A 13568-nucleotide genomic window follows, 5' to 3' on the forward strand; every position below is an offset into this window, starting at 1 on the left:
TCCTTCCTACTCCTCCGCCATCCTCCCTCCTCCTCCACCATTTCCCTACTCCTCCGACATCCTCCCTACTCCTCCACCATTTCCCTACTCCTCCGCCATCCTCCCTACTCCTGCACCGTACTCCCTACTCCTCCGCCATCCTCTCTACTCCTCTGCCGTCCTCCCTACCCTCCTGCACCATCCTCCCTGCTCCTCCGCCGTCCGCCCCTACTCTCCACCATCCTCCCTACTCCTCCACTATCCTCCATACTCCTCCGCCGTTCTCCCTACCCCTCCACCGTCCTCCATACTCCTCCACCGTCCTCCCTACTCCACTGTCCTCTCTACTCCTCCACCGTCCTTTGTACTCCTCCGCCGTCCTCCCTACTCCGCCGTCCTCCATACTCCTCCACCGTCCTCCCTACTCCTCCACCGTCCTCCCTACTCCTCCGCCGTCCTCCCTACTCCTCCGCCATCCTCCCTACTCCTCCACCATTTCACTACTCCTGCACCATTTCCCGACTCCTCAGCCGTCCTCCCTACTCCTCCGCCATCCTCGCTACCCCTCCACTGTCCTCCCTACTCCTCCGCCATCCTCCATGGTCCTCCGCAATCTTCCCTACTCCTCTACCGTCCTCCCTACTCCTCTGCCATCTTCTCTACTCCACAGCCATTTCAAAGTCTAACCTATAACACAGTTGGGCTCAAGCAATTTCCATGCAATGCTCGTGTTGAATGCTAACCACCAAGTGTCCTCAGATCCATAGCAATTCAGCTACCAAACTACCAGTGGCTTCACTTGATGATGACACAGTGTATACCAGTGTTTGAGCAAGTCTGACTTCCCTGGAGCTGAGCCACTACTGCACTCTCATAAATTAGACACACTTCTGCAAGGCTTAGCAGCTGTCTGGATCAGCTGACTGGAGCAGCAGAGAGAGGCTCCTGAAATAGAAGAAGCTGGCGATCTTTAAATTTAGATTTTTGTAGGTATGTTTTCAACCTATTTTTAAAGCTGTTAAATCGCTCAAATTTAACGCAGAATCTGTGCTGAATCATTCCATAGTGTTGGTTTTTCATGTCTTTTCCTTAGTTCTCTTGCTAATTTGCTTTAGATTTACCAGATAAAAACAGCCAGGCACCACTTGTGATATATTGAATAAAGAAACCCATCTGCGTGCATGAAGAAGTTGAAGTTTAGCTGTCAAACATTGACAGTGAAAGCGTTAATTGGGTTGCTATCCTGTGATAGCAGAAGAAGGTATCTTCTTGTCTTTCTGTGCCAAAGAACTTTTTCAGTTGAAACAGTTTGTGAACGTATTATAGTTTTATGTCCCTGCTACAAAGTACAAAAAGTGTGAGCATTGTCACAGTTCTGAGTGTTCCAGATTTTCCTTACTCTCTCACTCACCACAGTGACAGCAGCCTTGGAATTTTCACCAGTTTTCCAGCATAGACTTACTGTCATTGTGCATCTGATTTCCAGTTTGAAGATATAGGTCGCCTGTCATCAGAATAAGCAATCACATCACTCTACAATCATTTATACAAAAAACATTGTGGTACAAAGTCCAAACCACAAAATATAATTTAATTCATAGACAGAAAGAAGTTTAAGGATCGGAAAACAACTATGAGAGTAGGGCAGAAATATGAGGCAAAGAGAAAAACTAAGAAAATATATACTTTATATCTCTAGTACTAATAAAAGGAATGAGGTGCCATTTTTGTAAAATTAATATTTTTGTGCCAGAAATTGAATTGAATTAGCTTTATTGTCACGTACTCAAATGAATACAATGATAAGTTTATAAGTCTCCACTTACAACGCTACCTTAGGGTACAGTTGGTTCCACTGTTAAGCGTCTTCCTTCAACGCGAATTGACGATTGAATAATTTAGATCGTTATTTATAGAAGGTGAACTTTCCTTACTTGTGTTAGCTATAATGCGATTCTGAATTCATTAGTTTAGATGGTGCAGCTATGTATGATTTTCTTATAACACAAGATCGCACGAGAATGGAACTATCAGAACCAACTGTACAATGGTACTTAGGTCCAGTTACAGATTAGTTACAGTTTTACAATGTCACCAACACGCGGCGCTATCTTAAGAACAGTGTACCTTTGTGTAACCCTTAGTTAACAGAAAAGAGAAATGAAGAAATAAATAAGTTACGTTATAGCTGTACACAGTATAACACAGTAGAAAGGTTATGAACTGAGAACAAAAGTAGGCGATTTGGCACCTGAAGCTTACTCTGCTATTCAATAAGATCATGGCTGATCTGTTTGTGTTTTGAAGTCTACATTCTCACATAAGCCTTGCCCAATAAAAATCAGACTATCTCCATCTTAAAACTATTCAACAACACAGCTGCCACCACCTTCTGGGTCAGAGCATTTCAGTGTCACACAGCCTTCTGCAAGAAACCTTTCTCCTCCTACCTGTCCTGAAAGGTAACACTAATTTTGAAAACAGTGCTGGACTCACCCACAAGATGAACCATGCTTTGTGTCTGGCTTGTCAAGTACATTCAAGGTCTTCATCCTCATTATTCTAACCTTCAGTGGAAGCGGGCCTAGCCAGTCCAAACTACCCTCATATGACAACTCATGTGTTCTGGTATCAATTTCGGAAATTTATTTTGAACTGCCTCTAATGTATTTCCACGTTCGAATAGGAGACCAAAACCACACACAGAATTCAAGAAGATTTCTCACCAGTGCTTTGTGTGATTGAGGTGTAGTGTTCTTATTTTGATGTTCAATTCCTCTCATCATAAAGGATAGAGTTCCATTAACCTTCCTAATTATTTCTCCAAATGTTATGACCGTCATTAAAGCTGTGACTTGGTCTTCCCTGCATGTGACTCCAGACCTCCTCCAAGATGGCTGCCTGTGAAATGGCATAGCGAGGCATTCAGCTCAAGGGTTACTCCTGATGTGTAGCAAATGCAGGCCCTTGCCAGCGATGCCCGCATAAAGTAACAGAATAAAAAAATTGTGGTAGTTATTGTGTGAAAGTTAAATGTAAACTCTCAGTTGAACTAGCCATAGCTTGACAATTGAGAGCAGGATAATGTTTGAAGAGATTACTTTAACAGAGGGATCTTGAGATTTAAGTCCATGTCTCTCTGAAAGTGGCCTTGTAAGTAGATAGGTTGGTAAATAAGGCATATAACATGCTTGCCTGTATTGGTCGGGGAATTGAGCCCAACAGGCAGGATGTCATATTACAACTTTGTAAGAGTTTGGTTAGTCACACTTAATAGTATCGTGGTCAATTCTGGTCGTCACGTTATAGGAAGGATGTGGAGACTTTGGACAGGGTGCAGAAGACCGTTACCAGGATGCTGCCTGGATTAGAGAGGATGAGCTATAAGGAGAGGCTAGAAAACCTCGGATTGTATTCTCTGGACCAGTGGAGGCTGAGGGGAGACTGAATAGAAGAGATGCAGAGATAGGGTTGATGGTCAGAATCTTTTCCCAGAGTTGAAATGTCTAAAACTAGGAGGCATGCATTTAAGTTGAGAAGGGGAAAGTTCAAAGGAGATGTGAGGGAAAATTTCTTTATTCAGAGAATGATAGGAGCCTGGAACATACTGCCAGGGGTGGTGGAGGCAGACATGATAGGGGTGTTTAAGGGACTGTTAGATAAGCACATGAATATGCAAGGAGTGGAGGGATATGTGCCAAGGGCAGGCAGAAGGGATTAGTTTAATTTGGAGTCATGGTCAGCACAACATCATGGGCCAAAGGATCCATTTGTGTGCTGTACAGTTCTACGTTACATTATTGTCGTAGTGCAATAGCATGGGAGTGCTTGAAGCTTTCCTCCAGTTTTCGCACTGAGCACAGATTTTGAAATGCCATAAGGAGTATCAATGGGGCCCCAATTCTGGCACCCAAATTGACTCAATTTTAAACTAAATCTCAGCTCTGAAAATTGCAGAGGAATTTTGAGCTGTATTCAATATGCTGTAAAATTTCTAGTAAAATCAAAACTGAATAATTCATATCTACTAACCTTATTTTATTTTGTACTGTACTGATGTCTCAATCCTCAATATATTGATGATAAGTATGCTCCAGAAAACAGGCTTACAAATGGATTGCAAATGCAGAAAAATCCTATGACTAACATCCTGACCTTAAATAGTAAGCTGAAGGGTTTGAGTGATAGGTTTTTCATTGCTTTTTCAGTGTGCAAAAATTGCTTATGGCCATTAAGTAGGATGGGAGAATCTAATTCTCTATTTTTTTTGATGGTGCAGAATAATATTTAAAAAACTCTCATCCCAGAATACAATGGAATGATTGACAGAAGTGATTGCATGATAAGGCCACAAGATATTGGAGCTGAATGACCATTCAGCCCATCAGTTCTGCTTCGCAATTCAATCATGGCTCATATGTTTCTCAAGGAGAAAGTGAGGGCTGCAGATACTGGAGATCAGAGCTGAAAATGTGTTGCTGGAAAAGCGCAGCAGGTCAGGCAGCATCCAAGGAGCAGGAGAATCGACGTTTCGGGCATAAGCCCTTCTTCAGGATTCCTGAAGAAGGGCTTTTGCCCGAAACGTCGATTCTCCTGTTCCTTGGATGCTGCCTGACCTGCTGCGCTTTTCCAGCAACACATTTTCAGCTCATATGTTTCTCAATCCCATTCTCCTGCCTTCTTCCCATAACCCTTGATCTCCTTACTCATCAAGATCCTATCTGTCTCTGTCTTGCATACCCTCAATGACTTGGCCACGGCAGTCCTCTGTGGCAATGAGTTCCACAGAGTCACCACCCTCTGGCTGAAGAAATTCCTCCTCATCCTAGTTCTCAAGAGATGCTTTTTAACTCTGAGGCTGTGCCCTCAGGTCCTCGTCTGTTCGACCAGTGGAAATCTCCATGCCCACTGTATCCAGGCCTCTCAATATTCTGTGACTTTCAGTCAGATCTCCTCTAATCCTTCTAAACAGACCCAGAGTCTTCACCTGCTCCTCATATGACAAGCCCTTCCATCCCCAGGATTATTCTTGTAAACCTCCTCTGGAGCATCTCTAAGACCATCGTATCCTTCCTTAGAGTTGGTGCCTTAAACTGCTCATTGATATTCCAAATGCTTTATACAGCCTCATCAGTAGATCCCTCCCCTTTTATTCTAGCTCTCTCGAAAAGAATGTGAACGTTGCATTTGCCTTCCTAACTGCCAACTGAACCTGCATGTTAATCTTAAGAGAATCCTGAACTAGGACTCCCACGTCCCTCTTTCTGCTTTAGATTTCTGAAGCCTTTCCCTCTTTAGGAAATAGTCTATGCCTCTATTCATCGGTACAAAGTGCACCACCTCACACTCTTTCCCACATCGTATTCCATCTGCCACTTTGCCCACTCTCCAAGTCCTTCCGCAGCCTCTGCACTCCCTCAATGCTACTTGTTCCTCCACCTATCTTTGTGTTGTCTATAAACTTAGTAACAATGCCCTCAGTTCCTTCATCTGGATTGTTAATGTATAATGGGAACAATTGTGATCCCAACACTGACCCCTGCGGAACTCCACTAGTCACCGGCTGCCAACCTGAAAAAGACTCCTTTATCCTCACTCTCTGCCTTCTTCCAGTCAGCCAATCCTCTATTCATGCCAGTACCTTGCCCCCTAAAATCTTGGATTACCATCTTGTTTAGCAGCCTCCTGTGTGGCACCTTGTCAATGAGTTCCACAGAGTCACCACCCTCTAGCTGAAGAAATTCCTCCTCATTCCAGTTCTCAAGGCCTTCTGGAAATCCAAATAGATCATGTCCACTGGCTCTCCTTTGTTTAACTCACTCATTACCTCCTCAATGATTCCTAACAGGTTTGTCAGACATGGCCTCTCCCAGATAAAGCTGTGCTAACTCAGTCCTATTTTACCAAGCACTTCCAAGTACTCCGCAATCTCATCCATAATAATAGACTCTACAATGATTGCGGTCAAGCTAACAGGCCTGTAGCTTCCTGCCTTCTGCCACCACCCTTCTGAAACAGGGAGTGTTATGGTAACCATCTTCTTGTACTTGTACTTTGGGACCCTCCCTGACTCCAGTGATACCTGAAAGATCACCCAATGCCTCTACAATCTCCTCAGCTATCTCCTTGAGAATCCAGATAGTGTGTAGTCCTTTTGGTACAGGTAATTTATCGACCTTCAGATCTCTCAGCTTCCCCGCACCTTCTCCTCAGTGATGGCCACTACACTACACTCCCCTCTGCACCCCCCCCCCCCCCCCCCCCCCGCCAACTCTGTTGAGGTTCTGTCAGGCTGCTGACATCTTCCACTGTGAAACCTGGTGCAAAGTACCTCTTCAGTTCCTCTGCCATTTCTTTGTTCCCTATTACTATTTCTCCAATCTCATTTTCCAGTGGTCCAGTGTTCACTCTTGTCTCTCCCTTACCTTTTAGATATCCAAAACAAAAACTTGACCAATCTTCTTTTGTATTACCAGCTAGCTTACCCTCATTTTTCATCTTCTGCTCCCTTGTTTTTTTCAGTTAGCATCTGCTAAATTTTAAGGGCTTGCTAATCCTTTGGCTTCTCACTAATCTTCACCACATTGTATTCTTTTTGATTTTATTTTTGCTTTCATGCTGTCTCTGACTTCCCTTGTCAGCCATGGTTGCCTCATCCTTCCCTGAGTATGTTTCTTCTTCCTTGGGATGAATTTCTGCTGTGCCTCCTGAATTACCCTGAGAAACTCCTATCGTTGTTTCTCCCCCATCTCCCTGCTGGGGTCCCCTTCCATTTAATGCTGGCCAGCTCTTCCCTCATGTCTTTGTCATTACCTTTACTCAATTGTAATACCGTTACTTCTGAATCCAGCTTCTCCTCTCAAGCTGCCGGGTGAATTCGATCAAATTGTTGTCACTGTCTCTAGGGCTTCCTGACCAAACCTGCCTCATTACACATCACCAAAATCCAGAATTGCCTGTTCCTTAGTGGACTCTTCCACTAGCTGTTCCAAAATAAAATCTCATAGATATTCCACTAATTCCTTTTCTTGGGATCCACTGATTTTCCCAATTCACCTGCATATTGAAGTTCCACGTGATTATTGTAATAATGCCTTTCTTAAATGTCTTTGCTATCTCCTGATTTACTTTCTTCCCCACATCCTGCCTACTGCTAGGCCATCAGGGTCGTTTTTTTCTTTGCAGTTCCTCAACTCTACCCACATGGATTCTATACCTGACTCTACATCACTTATTGTTGTCAATTTAATTTCATTTCTTACCTCCCCCTGTCCGCACCTCTGCCTATCCTTTCAATTGGATGTGTAACCTCGGATATTTAATCCCCAGCCCTGATCCCCTTACAGCCAAGTCTCTTTGACACTCACAGTGCCATACCTGTCAATTTCAATCAGTGTTACAAGCTCATTTACTTTGTTTCTTGTATTGGAACAACGTCCTCCTTCCCTCAGTACTGAATCTCCAACTTGACAATTTGTCATCTTTACTTTCTCAAACTCCAAATGTTAACTGAAAATTTAAAGTGGAAAGCATTGCCAGCTTTATAATCAAATTTGTTTTTCTCCCAGATTCATAGAATGAAGGAAGAGCTAGCTGTAGGTCATTTACAGTTTCGCTACAGTTTCCTGCCTGTTGCATTTTTCTATATTTTAATCTTGATTTTAAAAATTTAAAAAATTTTGAGACTAGATTTTTTTTGTTGCTTCTTACTGTGTGGGTCTGGCCAATGACTGTAGTTGCATGTGTTTTATCTTTCAAGGATAGTTTATTGCTATTGGTAATGAATTAAGGCTTTGCAATGGTTAAGGATGCTGTATGTTAGGAACCAAATTTGATTTGGCTCTTAGTGTCTATTTATCTTCAGCAATTTCTCACCAGCAAACAAAGAAAGTGCTACTGGACTGTATGTAAGGTGGGTTACCATTTTAAATGAGGTCCTGCTGTAGTCCTGTTGCTATGTGTGATACAATATTTCTGTGCTCACGATAACTTAATTCACTGCTCCCAGACGCCAAGGAATAACAATGAAGAGGACTGTTATCCCTTTGAGCCGGGTAGAAAGGTAATTTATTACAGTGAAGAGCATATTATGATGGTGCTCAATCTCTTGCTGTTGCTGACAATGCTATCCATTGAAGAGGCAGGATTCAACTGTTTTACTGATGCAAAATTTGACGGTGATGTTTACTAAATATATTTCGTGAAACTATAAATCATGACAGTAAAGTTGTGACAGCTCCCAGTAGCAGTGAAAAATGAAATATAAAATGTGATTAATCGCACAGTAAATCACTTGTCTGCTAGCACCTTGGATAAAGCCAGAAGACCCAGCAATAAACTGAGGATTGGGGGATGTTGTTGAGTTTGAACAAGATGATTCATAATCGACTGGTTTCTCTCTCTCTCTCACCCTCACCACAAACCTTCAGGGTAACAGATTCTTCCATGTTTGTTCAGTTTATTTGTTGGTAATTCCAAAGTTATCTCGCTATCACTCCTGGTTGTTGAGGATGTCATGTCAGGGGCCAGTTTATACATAAATATGAAATGTAGATGGATAAATTACAGAAACCCCACATTGCACTGTGCACCAACATGTCAGTAGTTGAACATGATTTGTGCACTGAGCTGAACATGTGGGCCGAAGGGCCTGTTCCTGTGCTGTACTGAATATGCATCTATTTTATTTAGAAGCATAGCATCCATTTGCATTTCCTTAAGAAACAGTTTTTTGAAGTAACTAAAGCAAAGATAAAAGTTTAGACTTCTTTTGGAGACATAGGATAGGTAGATTAGATCACTTGTGAATCTTCAGGCATGGTATTGTGTCAAACTGTATTTATGCTGCTTACTCGACACAATTGCATTTGTATCCCCAGATATTGAGTTCCTAAATGCAGGGTATCTCAGTTTGTGGGGAGGTAATTAAGAGAAATAATTGCACAGAGGCCGATATCCCATCACCAAGTCACGCTTTATTTTATAAACCGAGAAAACTGCGGATGCTGTAAATCAGAAACAAAAACAGAAGTTGCTGGAAAAGCTCAGTGGGTCTGGCAGTGTCTGTGAAGAGAAGTCAAGGTGAACGTTTTGGGTCCGGTGACCGTGCCTCAGAACACGACCTTTTATTTACTCGTGCACAGTGCACTGGCCATGACCAGCCAGCTCGGAATCAGTCCCTCAACTGAGAAGATTTGAGATTCCCTGCTTCTATTTTGAGGGACACAGTGAAAAACAACATATGTACAAATCTTCATTCAATTTCCACCACCAAGAAGAGAGGAAACACCAAGGTGACCAGTGACAAGCAATGACCTTCATATCAAAGTGCAGTGCTGTGCGATCAAACAATGAAGGGGAGGGAAGGGAGTAAATCAAGATAGAGTTGGAGGGGAAAATAATACACTGCACTCCCTGCGGGGCCCACCCCTCCTTGAACAGCTCGAGGGTGTTGGTGGACACCATGTGCTCCTTCTCCAGTGACACCCAGGCTTGGACGTAGCCGTGGAAGAGGGGCAGGTAATCGGCCCTGACGACCCCCTCTGCGGCCCGCTGCCTGGACCTGTTCATGACCAGTTTGGCCAGGCCCAGGAGCAGACCCACGAGGAGATCCTCTGACCTACCCTTCCCCCACCCCATGGGGTGCCCAAAGATCAGGAGCGTGGGACTGAAGTGCAACCAAAAGCAGAGGAGGAGGTTTTCCAGAAAACTAAAAATGGAGTGCAAACACCCACACCCAATATACACGTGGTCCACGGGATCCACAGCGCCACAGAACAAGCAGTTGGGCTGGGAGTCCGTGAACCACCGCAACCTGCGGTTGCAGGGGACTGCTGCGTGCAGCACCCTCCACCCCAGATCCCCGAGAGAAAGGGGGAGGACTCCCGCGTAGAGAGCCCTCCACTGGGGATCCCCAACGCCCGGTGGCAAATGGGCACGCCAAGGCGTGTCTGGACGGTGGATGAGGGAGAAGAGGTGGACGGTGTGCAGCAGCAGTCTGTACAGGCCCATCATGATACATCCCTGAAGGGGACAAAACTAAAGTTCCGGAGGTGGCTCAGGTTGTGGGGCACAGGCTCCCGCAGGAAGTACGGGACCTTGGGGCCAATGTGAAATTATCCCCTGTTTGTTTGGTCAGCCAGGGCTTTCCTGTTTGACCCAGGTTAACAGCTCCAATCAAGGATCTCATAGTCAACAAGATCCACCTGGTTCCAATCAATAAACTAAGTGAAAACCACCAACTGCCTGCCCCTCCTCCGCGGTTACGTTAGAGCCCGGGTGTCTCTGGAAAAGGAGCACGCAGTGTCCACCAACACCCTCGAGATTTTCAGGGAAAGGTGGGCACTCGAGGGAGTAGAGTTATTATTTCCCCCTCCAACTCTATTTGATTTAATCCCTGCCCTCCCCTTCACTGTGTGATCACGCGGCCTTGCCCTTTGATGTGAAGGGCACTGCTTGTCACTGGCCACTCGGGTGTTTCCTTTCTTCCTGGCGGTGGAAACTGAATAAAGATTTATGCACCTGTTGTTTTTTTCACGTGTCCAACACCTGCACGCACATGACATGGGTGCTGGGGAAAAAAATAAGCATTGCCGCTATTAGTCGGTGGTATGGGGAAAAAAGAAAGAAAAAGAACAAAAAACTAAGTGAAAACCAGAGTGGTGTGAGGCCACTGTCATTTGACCTCCAACCCTCTGAGGGAGCTGTCTGCTGAAATCGGCAAGACTGTGCCACTCCCCAATATGGCTACCACCTGCATGTCAGGCAGGCTACATCTGCCTCCTTCAGTACCTCCTGGCTAATTGGGCCATTTGATTGTGAAAATCATATTGCAAGTGGGACATGACAATAAATTATTCATTCATTCATTCATAACTCGGGAAGGGGTGGGGATCGGAAATTCCTTCAGGAATTGGGTTCCTGCAACTGCTCTGCAAATCTGGCACAAGTTCCTTTTTTTTTTCAATGGATAGAAAAAATTACATGTGCAATCATAGAATAGAATAGAGTCCTGGTGAAGGGTCAAAACCCTTAAGTGTCAACTTTCCTGCTCCTCTGATGCTGCCTCACCTGCTGTGCCTTTCCAGCTCCACAGTTTATCAACTTAGAATAGAATCCCTACCGTGTGGGAGCAGGCCATTCAACCCATACTGCCCCTTTGAAGAACAACCCTCCTAGACCCATCCCTGGACAATTTAGCATGGCCAGTCCATCTAACTTGAATATGTTTAGACTGTGGGTGGAAATCCATGCAGACAAAGGGAGAACATGCAGACTCCACACAGTTGCCTGAGGGTGGAATCAACCCTAGGTTCCTTGTGTTGTGAGGCAGTAGTGCTAACTGCTAAGCCATGGGGCTGCCCCACCATGTTGGTTGCTCGCTTACATCTCCTGGAAAGCGGTTTGTAATGAGCACCAAAGTTTAGGAGCAGCTCCACACTTCAGCGCATTCTTTCCACTTTATATGGAAAATGCAAAAAAAAGGGAAAGGGAATTAAAAACACGTTGTGATGTCATCCTTGGAATGAATCCTCAAATGGGACATTTGTGCAAAGACAAGTTGCTACTCATCCCATGCGTTCCTCTGGAGGAGGAATAGGAACTTTATTCACAGTCAAAATCTTCTTCCCCGCCAAATGATGGGGAATATAAAGTGCTTAGCTATGCAAATACTCATCAGAAAGCTTGTGTAAATAAAGCTTTCTTGAAGTCTTTTATCTCCAATGTTTGAATAATGTGAAACAGGTTTTTCGGACTTGCACAACATGATTTTTGTTTTAAGGGTTAATAAAAGCCATCTATCAAAACAAAATTATTACTGAAATAAACAACTTAGTTTTTTAATATATTCATAGTATGCAACTTTACGTTGAATTATTCAAGAAACCTGCTCTGTTTCTTTTTCATTTACTCAGCAAGATGGAAATTTGTTCATTTGCATCACCTACACCGTTGTGTCACATTAAAACCATCCTGTAGCACAATGGCATAAATTGAAATAAACAGTTATTGAATTAGAATGGTTCTCTGTGTGTGATGAGTTAGCAACAAATGTAATTTGTCTCAATTGTCCTAGCTTCATTACTTTACATCGGCGAGCTGTAAATTCTACAAAATAACTCACAAACAAAAGCTTTTTGGTGTTAAATATGCTGCCATCTTATTAATTTTAAATCTTTAAATTTCAGATCCGGTTAACTTCCGTTGAAGAGAGGAGAGTGCTTTGGAGATGTCACGGCATCACAGCCGGTATGAGAGAGATTATCGCATCGGGTGGGACTGGCGGGAACGAAGCACCAGCTGTAGCAATGTAAATAATGCCAACTGCAGCAGTGGCATTGCCAACAGTAGCAACATCACTAACAGACCTGGTCTTCTGCCACTGCCAATTGTTCCTTCCCGTCTCTTAACTCCAGTCACACCTGTTTGCACCACAGCAAGCAATGAGATGATGACAAGTTTAATGACCAGTTCTGTTCCTTCCACAACCACAGCTTCTAAGGTGGGAAATGTTAGATAGTATTACCCTGTATTATACACCCGGTTTGTGTTTTCATAATGTACTTAGCAAAGCTTGGGCACCAACTGTTTATGCGGATTTCTGCTCGTACTAACCCAGCTTTTACATTCTTGTACAGGAGTCTAAGGAAATTTCTGTTTTAATCACCATGTGGAACATTTACATACATTTCCGCTTAACTTGTCCTTTATACTCTTATTCAGTTAACCACACTTGTAAAAACTCAGTGCAGATTGCTTTATATATTCATGTTACGTTTATTCTATCCACCATTTTAATGGGAGTTTTATTTAATGTAAATGGGTTATCGATTCTTTGAGTAGATCTCAGTAATAAAAAGGAAAGCCTGAGAAATGTGTTCAGTATTTGCATGCAGAGTAATATCATTGTCTGCAAATAACTAGAACTGTTTTTTTGAGTTAAACCATTTTTCTAATCAACCTGTTCAACAATATTGTTAAGCACCTCTGGAGCAGTGTTCCAGAGATAAGGACACTACCACTGCACTATGATATTTGCAGTAAAATCAACATGGATTTTTGACAACCATGGGAATTACAGTTAAAATACGCTGACCCCAAAATTCCAATATTTTGATGTGGCGTAAAGCTCTCCATGGCGGGGAGGATTGCTGACATAGAGGCGATATGCAAATTTTACACTCCGTCAAATTTCAAACAAACTTCAATATCAAATTTAACTAAAGTTGACCATGTACGTGTGTCACCTCAGCTCATCTCATGCAAAGGGAAATGGATTTAGATTTGAGCATTTAGTCTGTCTGAAATATACAAATTAGACACGAAAGACAGCAAGCAAGAATGAAACGTTGTTGGCCAGATGAAAGCTCATTCAACACCTGGAGATAGTTGGGTGTTGCCAGTGATTAACTGGGTATCCATATGTCCTTTACATGGTCATGCTTACTGTATTTCTAGGTCTCTTGTTGTCTACACCCTGGTTTGGTTATAATATTATTTATGGAATTGTCTGAGATGTTTAAGACTCTTTTTACTGGTTCCATTTTGATTCATGCCTTCTAATAGCTGGTTCTGATTTAAGAGCAGTT

At 43.3% G+C, this 13568-nt stretch overlaps 1 protein-coding gene across 8 annotated transcripts in view; it reads left to right on the forward strand.

Annotated features, from left to right (window-relative positions):
• Window positions 1-13568, forward strand: part of LOC122540743 (kelch-like protein 29) — a 389851-nt gene that overhangs the window by 143138 nt on the left and 233145 nt on the right. For 7 of the 8 annotated variants that reach the window (XM_043676929.1, XM_043676918.1, XM_043676909.1 and 4 more), the window contains one exon: window positions 12168-12481. In XM_043676929.1, coding sequence (XP_043532864.1) covers window positions 12209-12481 — 273 coding nt within the window. In that variant the 5' untranslated portion in view covers window positions 12168-12208. Of the gene's footprint in view, window positions 1-12167; window positions 12482-13568 lie in introns of those variants that run through there. The other variant, XM_043676958.1, reaches the window with a different exon arrangement.

Source organism: Chiloscyllium plagiosum, chromosome 3 (assembly GCF_004010195.1).
Source record: "Chiloscyllium plagiosum isolate BGI_BamShark_2017 chromosome 3, ASM401019v2, whole genome shotgun sequence".
Taxonomy (NCBI): Eukaryota; Metazoa; Chordata; class Chondrichthyes; order Orectolobiformes; family Hemiscylliidae; genus Chiloscyllium; species Chiloscyllium plagiosum.